The following is a 14,120-nucleotide window of genomic DNA, read 5'->3' as shown; positions in this document are numbered from 1 at the left end:
CCCCCCCCCCCCGCCGCCCTGGCGCCCCCCTCTCCCGCCATCATCCTGGCTGTCCCTCTCCCGCCACCCCCCTGGCTGTCCCCTCTCCTACCATCACCCCGGCTGTCACCTCTCCCACCATCCCCCCCTAAGCTCCCCTCTATGCCAGAAGAAGCCATGCTTTCTTTCAAGTGAGGCTGGGGGTCTCTACTGGCCTCCACAGGGCCTCCATCAGAGCACAGATCATACTGAGTTATGCCCACAGCATGGGGTTTTCCAAGTGAAGGAACCAGGTCTGCTCATCTCGGGGAACCCAGCATCACCAAGCATGAGCCTGGAGCATGGAAGGCCTCAGAAAACGAATGACGAATGCACAGAAAGGAGAAACACACAGCAAACAAACCAAGAGAGGTGCACCTGGCAAGAGACACAGCAAGGAGGAGGAGATGCAGACAGGGACAGGGAGAGAGGCCGGCCGCCATGCCACCTGCAGGGAGTAGTGGAGGCCGGAGGAGGCTGGGTGCAGCGTGAGGTTCTGGAAGGGCTGGATTCGGGGCTGGCCCCAGCCCTTTTCATTCCATTCCACCATCAACATGTGGTCGGTAAATGTCTTCCCAAACACCAGGGGCTCGCCAGGGCTGGGCTTCTTATGAGGCTTCTGTGTCATTTCCAGCTGCAGGTCTGCAGCCTGAGGAAAGATAGGGGTATCCTAGAATCTGGCCACAACCTCCAAGCTGAAAAACTACAACTCCCATGAAGCCTTGGGCCTCAGACCCATAGAGAAGTAGGACCTGTCACCCTGGAGGATTCTGGGACATGCAGTTTCATCCCTTGTCTGCGGCCCAATGGCAGGCTGTTAAGCTACGACCACTCACTGCCATCTCTGGGCTGTGGACCTTTTGGAGATGCCCAAAACCAGCTGCCAGCCCCCTCCTCTCTCAGAGCCAAGCATCGAGTTCCCTCCTTTCACCTTGAAACTGGAGGAGGCATATCTTCTGGGACCACACAGAAGCCAAGGGACAGAGAGAAGCTTTCGTGCCCAGATCTGGATGGAGAAAGAAGTCAGAGAGGGGGTGAGTGGGGCAGAGCAGAGGCCCTGGCAGCCCGCTCGCCACCTCCTGCACTTGGAGGTCCTGCTGCCCTGCCTGTTCTGTCCCAGTCTCAGTCCATTCTAGATAGGGGCAGGTGGTCCTGAAGGAGGCCAAGTCCCCTCCCTGCCCTGACGAGGGCTCCCTAGAAAGAGCTGAGTCAGCTCCGGCCCCCTCTTCCATGCTGGGGCAAAGTTAAACGCAAGCGCCTCCCACCCCAGAGACCTTTGGTCCCAGCCTGGAGATCAGCTCAGACAAGAAGACGACCAGGGAAGGCACACAGGTAAGTGAAGGCCTCCGGGGACCCAAGTGCTGACGGGCCTTAGAAGACCAACGGACCGACAGGTCCTGCTCCCCCAGGGCTCAGGGGTGCAGACCCCAGGCCCGCCTCCCTCAGACCTAAGTAAGAGTCCAGACTCTAGCTGCCTCCTCCCTCAGACCCGAAGTCTGGGCCCCCAGCCCCTCCTCCCTCAGACCCAGGAGTCCAGGCCTCAGACCCTCCTCCCTTACATCCAGGAGTACAGGCCCCAGCCCCTCCTCCCTTACATCCAGGAGTATAGGCCCCAGCCCCTCCTCCCTCAGACCCAGGAGTCCAGGTCCCCAGCCCCTCCTCCACCAGACCCAGGAGTACATGTGCTTATTGTCTGAAGGTATTCGATCAACTGGGCTCTGATTACCTGAAGCCCAAACCCACTTTGGCAGTGACTCCAATTCCCTTCAGCCCCTGGGGCTGAGGGGCCGCTACAGGGGCCTGGGGAGCCACTGCAGTCCTCACTGCACAAGGCTCAGGCGGGTCCTCCCCGAGGGGAGTAGGGAGAGCAGGTCTGGCTGTGTCCAGCAGGCTGGCCCCTCTCTGGTGACCTTTGACCTCACAATGCCTCTTTCCCCAGCCCTGTGGGGAGGCATTTGGGGCATGAGGTTGAGGGAGACAGAGTGGCCTGGCCTGGCCTGCCCTGTGAGCTGGGTGAGTTGGCACTGATTCTGGAGGATGGACGTGAATGGCCGTGGTCACTTGTCGCTAGGTGAGTCACTGGGAGATGGGGCTGCAGCGTGGTCTTGCTGGTGTGAGGCTCCAGGGATTCCGGGGTGATCAGAGTGTGGGTCCCCGGATTGCCTCTGGGTGGCGACATCTAGACTGCTCAGCCTTGCAGCCATGCTTCTGCCCAGAGGGATAGGACACCCACAGTATGAGAGAGACAAACACAGTGCGACAGCCAGCCTGTGGGCAGGAGAGCTGCCCTCAGAGCCAAGATGAAAAAAAGAGAGTAAGAGAGGGAAGAGGAAGGATGAGAAAAAGAGACACAGAAAAGGGAGCACAAACAGAAAACAAAACAAAACAAAAAAAAAACCCAGAAATTGACGCCAAGAAACAAGAGATGCCAAAATAGATCTAATCATAGAAAGAGGCCACACGCAGTGGCTAGCGCCTGTAATCCCAGCGCTGTGGGAGGCCCGAGGCAGGAGGATAGCTTGAGGCCAGGTGTTCAAGACCAGTCTAGGCAACATAGGGAGACCCTGTCTCTACAGAAAATACAAGTTAGCTGGGTGTGGTGGCGGGCGCCTGTAGTCCCAGCAACTTGGGAAGCTGAGGCAGGAGAATTGCTTAAACCTGGGAGGCGGAGGTTGCAGTGAGCCGAGATGGTGCCACTGCACTCCAGCCTGGGCAACAGAGCAAGACTCTCTGTCTCAAAAAAAAAAAAAAAACAAAGAAATAAAGAAAGTAGGCGGCTGGCTCAGTAGCTCATGCCTGTAATCCCAGCACTTTGGGAGACAGAGGTGGGAGGATTGAATGAGGCCAGGAGTTCAAGATCAGCCTGGGCAATACAGCAAGACCCTGTCTCTACAAACAATTTAAAAATTAGCCAGGTATGTGGCACACACCTGTAATTCCAGTTACTCAGGAGGCTAAGGTGGGAGGATCACTTGAGCCCAGTAGGTCAAGGCTGTGGTGAGCTATGATCACACTGCTACACTGCAACATGAGTGACAGAGTGTCTCTAAAAAAAAAAAAAAAAAAAAAAGACCGGCCTGGTGGCTCATGCCTGTAATCTGAAGCAGGTGGATTGCTTGAGCCCATCTACTCAGGAGGCTGAGGCACGACAGTCACTTGAACCCATGAGGTGGAGGTTACAGTGAGCCGAGATCACACCACGGCACTCCAGCCTGAGCAACAGAGCAAGACTTGGTCAAAAAGAAAAGACGAGACAAAGAAATAAAGTAGGTTTGGGGGTTCACAGGGCAGGTCTCTATAATGTAATAGAACCTCCATTATGTCCCATACAGCCCAGGAATATCACCATCAAAGACCAGGAGTGTCCCTGTCAAAGCCCAGCAATGCCCTCCATACTCCAGGACTGTCCCTAAATCACGGCCCAGGAGAGACCCCATCATATCGCAGTCTGCCCTTGTCACAGCCCACACATGAACCCATCATGTCTAGAACTGCCCCCTTCATAGCCCAGGACTCTCCCCCATCACAGACCAGGGCTGTTTTATGACAGCCCAAGATGCTCCACATCACAAGCCCAGATTGTGCCTGTAACTTATCAGAACTGGTCCCCAGCAGAGCCAAGTACTGTCCCAAACAGCTCAGGAATGTCCCCCGTCCAAAGCCCAGCACTTTTCCCCATTATAACCAGCACTGTCTCTGTCAAATACCAGGGCTTATTTCCTATTCACCAGGTCTGAAATTAAAAAAAAAAAAAAAAATCCCATTGTTGTCCTTTTCAATCCCCAGGACTATCCCTATGTTGCTGTCTAGGCCAGTACCTTCCAGACTGTCCCTACCATGGTCCAGCACTGTCCCCTCCACACCCCGGGACTGTCCCCAGCATAGCTGAGGACTCAGCCCAACTATCTCCATTACAGATTATCTCTATCTTCATCAGAGCCTAGGAATGTCCCATCATGAGTTCAGGGCCATTCTGTGACACCAGAACTGTGCCATGATGAGATGGTCCACATCAGTCCCAAGTGTACCTGTCAAAGCCCAGTACTGCCCCACCACAGTCCAGGAGTGTCACCACTAAAGGCCAGATTGCCCACATACCCCAGGTATCCCAGGACTATCCCTATGAGTCACTAAGAGCCGAAGAAAGTGAAATTCTGCCCTGACATTCATCAGCTACGATGAGAGACTCAAATAAAGTCAGGTGTAAAGTTAACAAAGAGAGTTCTCCCAAGGTTACACCGCAGCTGTGAAGGCTTGTAATGACCCCTTTCTTTGGCTGTTTCCTTCCTCACTGAGAAACCTTGTTCTCCGAAATCAGAGACTCTGGGAAAAGCTGCTGCTGTTTGACATCGCACAGTCAGAAGGGATCGTCTCAGCCAGCCTGCAGCATCTGTCACTTTGACCATGAGACGCTGCCTCGATTTCCAATCCAGGTGCAGAACTTCAGATAGGAGTTTGGAAGCACAACAATCCCCATCTCTATTTTTTTCAACTTTCATTCCAAGAAAATAGGACCTTGGGTCCAATTCCCAGAGCTGAGACTTGAGGTCCAACTCTGCCCTCACCTGCACCCGGGCCTGGAGGTCTGGGCCCCTTTATTCCAGCTCCCCCACAGGCTGATGCCCCACTGCACCCCAGGGCTCCGCTCCCCAAATCACAACCTCCCCACCCCCACGCCTCCCTCATTACAGGGTCCCCCTCCATGTTTCCCATTTTTTTACCTCCCCACCAATTACTTGCCCCACCTCATCCGCGTCTACCCGCTCCCCCTCACCCCATTAAAGCCTCGTGCTTCTTTCCAAAGGGTGCCATCCTCCTCCACGCCCCGCAGCGGATCCCCAGGGCAGGAGGAGCGGCGCCGAGTCGGACCGGCTGCAGGCCAGTGGTCTTCCCGGAAGTGCGCCTCCCCCGGCTATTCCCCAGACCCCGGCGCGGGCCTGCGAACCCACCTGCCCCAGAGCGGCTGCGGCCATGATCCGTGCGGCGCGTAACTGTGCCCGCCCGGGGCGCGGCCCCGAAGAAAGACGTTCCGGCCACGCCCCGCTCACGCCTCCTTCTGCGGGAAGGCGGCGGACCAGCGCCCCAGGCCGTCCCAGCCCCAGGGCGCCCGCAGGGAGCCGGACCCTGCTGCGGGGCGCAGGCGCTGGTCGGGGGGCAGGACTTGAAATACGCTCCCTGCCGGGCGAAGTGGCTCAGGTCTGTAATCTTAGCACTTTGGGAGGCCGAGGCGGGCCGATTACCTGAGGTCAGGAGTTAGAGACCAGCCTGGTCCAACATGGTGAAACCCCGTCTCTACTAAAAGTTCAAAAAATTAGCCGGGCGTGGTGGCGGGCGCCTGTAATCTCAGCTACTCGGGAAGCTGAGGCAGGAGAATTGCTTGAATTGGGGAGGCAGAGGTTGCAGTGAGCCGAGATGGTGCCACTGCACTCCAGCCTGGGCGACAGAGACCACGCCTGTAATCTCAGCATTTTGGGAGGCCGAGGCGGGCGGATCACAAGGTCAGGAGTTCAAGACCCGCCTGACCAACATGGTGAAACCCCGTCTCTACTAAAGATACAAAAATTAGCCAGGTGTGGTGGCGTGCGCCTGTAATCCTTGCTACTGGGGAGGCTGAGGCAGGAGAATCATTTGAACCCTGGAGGCGGAGGTTGCGGTGAGCCGAGATCGCGCCACTGCATTCCAGCCTGGGTGACAGGGCGAGACTCCGTCTCAAAAAAATAAAAAATAAATAAAAATAAATAAAATAAATAAAAATACAAAAATTGGCGTGGTGCCGGTGGCCTGTAATCCCAGCTACTCGGGAGGCTGAGGCAGGAGAATCGCTTGAACCCAGGAAGCGGAGGTTGCAGTGAGCGGACATTGCACCACAGCACTCCAGCCTGGGCGACAGAGTGGGACCCCGTCTAAAATTAAACAAACAAACAAAAAAAATCGTATCCCTCGGCCATTGTGTCTCGGCAATCCTACCCTGGGACACTCTGTCTCCAAATTCTACTCCCACAGTGCCCCCAAGTCCCCGGGTCACTGTCCAGCCACTCCTAACAGCCACAGGCACAAACAGCCAAACCGCGGAACCCTTCCCCCGCAGGGCTTCGCCCTGTTTTTCTGCGCTCCGAGTGCCCCCAAGTCCCCGGGTCACTGTCCGGCCACCCCTAACAGCCACAGACACAAACAGCCAAACCGCGGAACCCTTCCCCCGCAGGGCGTCGCCCTGTTTTTCTGCGCCCCGCCCCAGTCCTCCTGCCCCACCCGCCAGCCTGGGGCTGTAGGGGCGGCGCCCACGGACAGCTCCCGCCCCCGCCGCGGCCAATCAGCGGTTGGCGCGCACGCCCCCCGCCACAGCCAATCCGCAGCAGCCCTGCAACTCCAACCCTCACCTGGGGGACGCCAGCGCTCCCGGGCCCTGCGCCCCTCCTGGGTCCAGCTGGGGAGTCTGCGTCCCCCAGTGCCCTGCGGACCCAAAACCCAGGAGTTTCAGCCCCTTCTCCCTCTGATCCAGATGTCTCAACCCCCTACTTTCTCTTCCCTCTGGACTTTTCTTGCCAGCCACCTTCCTATTCCACAGGCACTGAGAGGAAAACTCGTTTTCCCTGAGGGCCAAGAGTAAGGAGGAGGGCCTTTTGCGTCTCCCCCTCCATTACCTACTAATTAGCGCTTAATTTACTCTCCCCTGCGGGCCTTTAGTTAGCGCGCTGGTGAAGCCAAACCGCTCTACCCTTCCCAGGAGCCCCTGGCGACAGCGACAGGGCTAGCAACATCAGGCACCTGCTTGCTGCAAGGCCTGGGGTTGGGGGGCGGGGGGAGCTGCAGTCCTTCAGGGTCGAGGCAACTTGTGGGTCTGGGGTGCAAGGGCTAAGTGGGCAGAAGGACTCGTCTAAAGGATGGGAAATAAATAATAACGATGTCCTCCTCCTTCTGGCTGCAAATTGCTTTTATGGGAACCTGCAGGGTGACCTGGCACCTTGCTAAGTGGGTTTAGAGTCTAAGGGCTTGGGGGCTGCATCTGATACAGGTTGGAGTTTGGGGTGGGAGAGTCCTAGGAAGGGGGCCCCAAGTAGAAATGAGAGAAATCAGGAAGGGATATCGGGGGTGTCCACGGGGTTGCTCCGACTGGCCTTGCGCCCGTACCCCAGCTCTGCACCCCCCGTCACGAGCAGTTCAATGCCCGTGCAGAAGTTGGCTTCCGAGGCCAGGAACACTGCCGCAGCCCCGACCTCAGCGGGCTGGCCCATGCGGCCCAGTGGCTGGGGAGAAAAGAGGGGGGAAGGAGGTCAAGAGGAGCCCCACTTGATCGCCATGCCCCCACCCCCAAGCCACCTTCTACCACCTGGATCTGAACCCCACTCCTACCTGGGCCAGCATGCCCTCTCGGATTGTGGCCCTAGGGTCTGGCGTTAAGGCTGCCAGCTCCTCCCACAGTGGGGTCCAGATGTTTCCTGGGGAGATACTAGGGGAAGGGAGAGAGGGGATCAAAGAAATCTGTCTCGAATCACTTGGGATCACTCCCAGTCACCCCAGTTCCCCCAGGAGGCTCTCCGCCTGCTCAGAGCAGCTCACCAGTTGACTCGGACACCATATGGACTTTCATCCAGGGCCAAGGCTTTGGTCATGGCCGTTACTGCCCCCTGCAGAAAACGGAGCGGGGAAGAAAGTTCAGTCCCCGGGGACATGGGGTCCCTGCCATCCATTGTCTCCTGCCAGCCAGGGGAGCATCAGAATGGGGAAGTCATGCCCTCCTTGAAGGCTGCCTACAGAGGCACCAAGCTTGGTTTCTTGGGAGAAACTTGGCATAGAAATCTGTCACAGGAAGGCCAGGTGCGGTGGCTCACACCTGTAATCCCAGCACTTTGGGAGGCCGGGATGGGTGGATCACTTGAGGCCAGGAGTTCGAGACCAGCCTGGCCAACATAGCAAAACCCCATCTCTACTAAAAATACAAAAATTAACCGGACATGGTGGTGCACACCTGTAATCCCAGTTACTGGGGAGGCTGAGGCGTGAGAATCGCTTGAACCCATGAGGCAGAGGTTGCAGTGAGCTGAGATCATGCCACCGCACTACAACCTGGGTGACAGAGTGAGACCCTATCTAAAAAAAAAGAAAAGAAAAAAAAAAGAAAGTTAGCCGAAAAGAAAAAAAAAAAGTTAGCTGGGCGCAGTGGCTCATGCCTGTAATCCCAGCACTTTGGGAGGCCGAGGCGGGTGGATCACCTGAGGTTGGGAGTTCGAGACCAGCCTGACCAACATGGTGAAACCTCATCTCTACTAAAAAATACAAAAAACTAGCTGAGCATGGTGGCAGCCACCTGTAATCTCAGCTACTTGGGAGGCTGAGGCAGGAGAATCACTTGAACCCCAGAGCTGGAGGTTGCAGTGAGCCAAGATCGCACCATTGCACTCCAACCTGGGCAAAAAGAGCAAAACTCCATCTCAAAAAATAAATAAATAAAAAAAGAAAGAAAGAAACAAAAGAAAAAACAGAAATCTGCTGGGTGCAGTGGCTCATGCCTGTAATCCCAGCACTTTGGGAGGCCGAGGCGGGAGGATCATGAGGTCAGAAGATCGAGACCATCCTGGCTAACATGGTGAAACCCCGTCTCTACTAAAAAATACCAAAAAAATTATCTGGGCACAGTGGTGCGCGCCTGTAGTCTCAGCTACTCGGGAGGCTGAGTCAGGAGAATCAGGAGGCAGAGGTTGCAGTGAGCTGAGAACTGAACCCGGGAGGCAGAGGTTGCAGTGAGCTGAGATCGCACCACTGCACTCCATCCTGGTGACAGAGCGAGACTCCGTCTTAAAAAAAAAAGAAAAAATAGAAATCTGTCACAGGCAGTTATGCCTGGGTGCTGAATCTGGGAGTTGGATGTGAGACTCTCTAGGGCCAAGATCTTGCTAGGTCTGGCTCCTAAGGTGTCTGGACTCAAAGCCAAGGCCCATGGGAAGGAGTAGGGAGGGAAGGAAGGGGTAGGGGCTGCCATACCTTGGTGGCCACATAGGGAACTGCCTGGACCTGGCCGATTGCCCCCACCAGGCTGGAGATGTTGATGACATTCCCTTGACTCTTCCGCAGGTGGGGGAGGGCGAGCTAGGGAGACGAGAGGCCAAGTAAGCACACAAGCCCTGCATCTTCCCAGACCACTGAAACTCAGCCACAGCCATCCTGACGTCTGGGATGATGGCCATCTCCTGGCGTGTTCCTAGTTGATCTCAGTGACTGCTAGAGACAGCATCTAACATAACACCCTCTCTGGTTTGCCCTGGGGTCACTGGGTCTCAGCACTCAAGGAGTCTCTCCTTGGCGGGAAGGGATTTCTCTCTCTTCTCCTGGGTCTCTGACTCTCTCTGTCTTTGTCTCTATCTCTGTTCCCTTCTCCCTTGGTCTTTGTATGTTACTCAAATTCCTGTCCATATCAAGACAGGAAAATGGACGAGAGATCCAGAAGGCTGCATATTTTTCAAAAATGGGATGAAGTTATTTTCCGGTGAAGTCTCTGTGGCCCAGGCTGGACTGCAGTGGCACGATCGTAGCTCACTGCAGCCTCGAACTCCTGGGCTCAAGCAATCCTCCCCGCTCGGCCACTCAAAGTGTTGGGATTACAGGCGTGAGGCATCACACCCAGCCAGGAAGTTCTTTTATCCATAGAGGGGAAGATGTTTCTATGAGGCCTTCATGAAAGGCACTCTACACCAGGCACACTGTCTCACACCTGTAATCCCAGCACTTTGGGAGGCTGAGGCGGGTGGATCATCTGAGGTCAGAATTTTGAGAACAGCCTGGCCAACATGGTGAAACCCTATCTCTACTAAAAATACAAAATTAGCCAGGCATGGTGGTGTATTCCTGTAATCTCAGCTACTTGGGAGGCCGAGGCAGGAGAACTGCTTGAACCCAGGAGGCGGAGCTTGCAGTGAGCCAAGATCGCACTACTGCACTCCAGCCTGGGCAACAGAGCGAGATTCTGTCTCAAAAAAAAAAAAAAAATGAAATGCAGTTTCCTGCCACCTTCTCTCCTGCGATTCAACTCCCTGGCCACCTGGGAAGTCCCTAAATACTCTCTCTCTCTCTCTCTCTGTGTGTGTGTGTGTGTGTGTGTGTGTGTGTGTGTGTGTGTGTTCGTTGACTACACATGACCTTGGATAAATTCAAATTCTATCTTTGATCTCGCTTGCCTTAGAAAGCTGAGCTAGCCAGGCAAGGCCTGTTCCTGCCACTTAAGACTGATTGGTATAAGGCGGCACCCCTAGCGGGCTCTCCGAGTGCGAATCTAAATGAGCTCCCTGCCCGGTTCCCCCCACCGACTCTTTCAAGCCATTTCTGCTCCCCTCCAAAACGACCTCCACCCTTTTCTGTGCTGTATCTTCGACACACTCTGCGTGTTCCAACCTCAGGGCCTTCTAACTTGCTGTTCCCTCTGCCTGGAGTGCCTTTTCCTAAGAGAGCCACATGACCCACTCCTAGGGTGGCTAGCCATCCCAGTTTGCCCAGGACTGAAGGGTTTCTGGGGACATGATATTTTCAGTTCACAGTGTCAATGCTAAACAGGGACTGTCCTGGCTAAACACTCCCTCAGCTCCCTCAAACCCTGATCCGAGGTCACCTCCTCAGTGAGGCCTTCCCTGGCTATACTGTTTAAAGCTGCAAGCCAGCATCACTAGCTCACACCTATAATCCTTGCACTTTGGGAAGCTGAGGAGGGAGGATTGCGTGAACCCAGGTGTTTGAGACCAGCCTGGGCAACTTAGCAAGACCTTGTCTTTCTTCTTTCTTTCTTTCCTTCGTTCTTTCCTTTTTCTCCTTCCTTCCTTCCTTTCTTCCTTCCTTTCTTTCTTCCTTCCTTCCTTCCTTCCTTCCTTCTTTCTTTCTTCTTTCTTTCTTTCTGATAGAGTATCACTCTATTGTCTAGGCTGGAATGCAGTGGTGCGATCTCAGCTCCTTGCAACCTCTGCTTCCCAGGTTCCAGCGATTCTCCTGCCTCGGCCTCCCGAGTAGCTGGGACTACAGGCATGTGCCCCCACACCAGGATAGTTTTTTTTTTTCTTTTTTTTTTAGTGGAGACAGGGTTTCACTATATTAGCCAGGCTGGTCTCGAACTCCTGATCTCACATGATCTGCCTGGCTCAGCCTCCCAAAGTGCTGGGATTCCAGGCGTGAGCCACCGTGCCTGGCCTGTCTTTATTTTTTTTAACAACAAAAAAAAATTTTTGTTTTGTTTTGTTTTTTGAGACAGAGTCTCACTCTGTTACCCAGGCTGGAGTGCAATGATGTCTTCTTGGCTCACTGCAACCTCCTCCTCCCAGGTTCAAGCCATTCTCCTGCCTCAGTCTCTCGAGTAGCTGGGACTACTAATTTTTGTATTTTTTAGTAGAGATGGGGTTTCACCGTGCTAGCCAGGCTGGTCTTGAACTCCTGAGCTCAAGTAATCTGCCTGCTTCGGCCTCCCAAAGTGCTGGGATTACAGGTGTGAGCCACCGTGCCTGGCCCCAAAAAATAAAATAATAAAATAAAACTGCAGTTCCCATACCCCTGGGTCCCCTTCCCTCTTTCAGATGTCTTTTCTCTGTGTCACACACTCCCTTCTGACAGGCCATATATATTTTACTTGTTTGTTCATGTTCTGTCTCTCCCACCAGCATGCAGAAACCTATGAGGGATGGTCAAGATTTCTTATTTTGTTTCTTCCCCAGCACTAAAGGTGCCTGGCACATAGCACATGCTTCATAAATATCCTTTGAATGAATGAATGAGTGAATTAATGAATGAATGGAGGACCTGGTATGTGTCCAGCCCTGTCCTCAGCAATTTACATGGATTAGCTCATTTCATCCCTCTAACATTCTCCTGTACCTACACGGAGGAGGTACAACTGAGAGTCCCATTTCACAAGCAAGGAGACTGAGGAATGGAGGGATGATTGACACCCGCAGGGCATCACGTGACACCTGACAGAGCCAGTGTTTGCTGCTGGACAGGCTGAGGCCCAAACCCATAAACAAACAACAATTTCTCACAATTTTAAGTATTAAGAACTTTAGGCCAGGCACAGTGGCTCACACCTGTAATCCTAGAACTTTGGGAGGCTGAGGCGGGCAGTCACCTGAGGTCAGGAGTTTGAGACTAGACTGGTCAACATGGCAAAACCCCATCTCTACTAAAAATACAAAAATTGGCCGGTGTGGTGGTGCGTGCCTGTAATCCCAGCTACTCGGAAGGCTGAGGCAGGAGAATGTCTTGATCCCGGGAGGCAGAGGCTGCAGTAAGCCGCAATCGCACCACTGCACTCCAGCCTGGGCAGTAGATAAAGACTGTCTCAAATAAAAAAAAAAAAAAAACAAAAGGAAAGAAAGAAAAAAGAAAAAGAGAAACCATGCTCTAATATGAACATGAATGAGGTGGGCATTGACCAGCCTCTGGCCTCCTCCTCAGGGAACCTCTCATCCTCACCTCCTCTCACTCCCACCAGCCATGACACCCTCCCTCCCTCCCTCCCAGTGCCCACCAAACCTGCCTTGCTCCATTTCTCTCTCAGTCTGTGCACCTGCCCTGCTGTTTAATCTCCTCCCCCACCTGACCCTGCAAACGTGAGTCTCACCAGGGCTGAGACACAGATCTTGCCACCCTCACCCCAGCACGAGGCACATAGCTGGAGCTCAGTAAATATTTGTCCCACACTCCCTGAGTGTCCTTCTCCCCGCACCCCTCAAGGTCGCTAAGCACCTGCTCTATATCAAGGACCCGCTGGGGGCCAGGTGCAGTGGTGGGTACCTGTAATGTCAGTGCTTTGGGAGACCGAGGTGGGAGGATCACTTCAGCCCAGAAGTTCAAGGCCAGCCTGGGCAACATACTGAGACCCCAGTTCTTAAGTGCCAAGGTTCTGAGACAGGAGCAGGCCTGTTGTGTTTGGGAGCAATGAGGCCAGTGTGGCCGGAGGTGAGGTCAGAGAACAGGGGCCAGATCACGAGGACTTGAAGGCCCCCACTTCTCCTTTGGACAAATGCAATCAACTCTTTTTTTTGTTTACTTGTTTTAGAGACGGAGTATTGCTCTGTCACCCAGGCTTGAGTGCAGTGGCACAATCTTGGCTCACTGCAACCTCCGCCTCCCAGGTTCAAGCAATTCTCCTGCCTCAGCCTCCCTTGTAGCTGGGATTACAGGCACCCACCACCACGCTTGGCTAATTTTTGTATTTTTAGTAGCAACCGGGTTTCTCCATGTTGGCCAGACTGGTCTCGAACTCCTGATCTCAGGCGACCTGCCCACCTTGGCCTCCCAAAGTGCTGGGATTATAGGCGTGAGCCACCATGCCTGGCTCAAATGCAATCAACTCCTAATACTGGTTGTCCCATTCTCATGCTTAGCCCTCAGATTTGTCCCTCATACCTACAGGAGCCAGAGCCTATTATCTGTTAATAATATTAACAGGATCACATCACTCCCTTGCTCAAATACCTTCCATAGCTCCCTATTGCTCTTGATATAAAGACCAGATGATTCAGAAGGGCCTTCAAGGCCCTGCCTGATCTGGTTCCCGCCCCAATCTCTTCCTGCAACATCCCCTTCTCTCACTGGGCCCAGCTGGCAGCAGCACCAAACCCTGTCTCGCTGCCAGGCCCTCACCCTGCCATCTCTTTCTCCACCTCCTCCACTGGTCAATGCTGCTCAGATTTCATTACTTCCAGGAAGTTTGGCTACATTCCCTGAACGGGCCAGCTTCCAGGTCACACTCTCCCAGAACTACACCCATCCCCCTCGTAAAGCAAAACACACTCTTCTGAACTCATGTCTCTGTTTAGGAACATCTGGCTGCCCAGGACTGTAAACTCCCCAAGGACAGAGCCCACATGGACCTGGCTCCCTGCCGTATCTCCAGCAGCTATAACACTGCCCGGGCCAGGTGCAGTGGCTCATGCCTGTAATCCCAGCATCTGGGGAGGCTGAAGTGGGAGGATCACTTGAGCCCAAGGAGTTTGAGACCAGTCTGGACAACATGGTGAGACTCCCCCGCAGCCATCTCAACAAAAATACAAAAATTCACCAGGCATAGTGGTGCGCATTTGTGGTCCCAGGTTTTCGGGAGGCTGAGGTGGGAGGATTACTTGAGCCTG

General features: G+C 54.3%; 2 protein-coding genes and 1 long non-coding RNA gene across 6 annotated transcripts in view; 1 reads left to right on the top strand and 2 right to left on the bottom strand.

The window, feature by feature from the left end:
- Positions 1–5,167, bottom strand: part of BCAT2 (branched chain amino acid transaminase 2) — a 17,157-nt gene extending 11,990 nt beyond the window's left edge. The window contains exons 1-3 of one of the 4 annotated variants that reach the window (XM_032169247.2): positions 4,968–5,167; positions 950–1,024; positions 467–667 (exon numbers count right to left, since the gene is read on the bottom strand). In XM_032169247.2, the coding sequence (XP_032025138.1) occupies positions 467–667; positions 950–1,024; positions 4,968–4,991 (300 nt within the window). In that variant the 5' untranslated portion in view covers positions 4,992–5,167. Of the gene's footprint in view, positions 1–466; positions 668–949; positions 1,025–1,744; positions 2,306–4,792; positions 4,888–4,967 lie in introns of those variants that run through there. The other 3 variants (XM_032169248.2, XM_058424876.1, XM_032169249.2) reach the window with 3 other exon arrangements.
- LOC116478234 (uncharacterized) lies at positions 1,032–4,959 on the top strand. Its single transcript, XR_004250744.2, has 3 exons — positions 1,032–1,350; positions 4,339–4,451; positions 4,823–4,959. It is a non-coding gene; the product is annotated as an uncharacterized LOC116478234 (long non-coding RNA).
- A 1,709-nt stretch (positions 5,168–6,876) lies between the features above and the next one.
- Positions 6,877–14,120, bottom strand: part of HSD17B14 (hydroxysteroid 17-beta dehydrogenase 14) — a 30,011-nt gene continuing 22,767 nt past the window's right edge. The window contains exons 6-9 of the mRNA XM_032169250.2: positions 8,998–9,102; positions 7,576–7,643; positions 7,369–7,465; positions 6,877–7,262 (exon numbers count right to left, since the gene is read on the bottom strand). Coding sequence (XP_032025141.1) covers positions 7,089–7,262; positions 7,369–7,465; positions 7,576–7,643; positions 8,998–9,102 — 444 coding nt within the window. The 3' untranslated portion in view covers positions 6,877–7,088. The remainder of the gene's footprint in view (positions 7,263–7,368; positions 7,466–7,575; positions 7,644–8,997; positions 9,103–14,120) is intronic.

This window comes from Hylobates moloch, unplaced genomic scaffold (genome assembly GCF_009828535.3).
Source record: "Hylobates moloch isolate HMO894 unplaced genomic scaffold, HMol_V3 SCAFFOLD_12, whole genome shotgun sequence".
NCBI lineage: Eukaryota > Metazoa > Chordata > Mammalia > Primates > Hylobatidae > Hylobates > Hylobates moloch.
The sequence above is the reverse complement of the archived record's forward strand: the minus strand, read 5'-3'. Positions and strand labels throughout refer to the sequence as shown.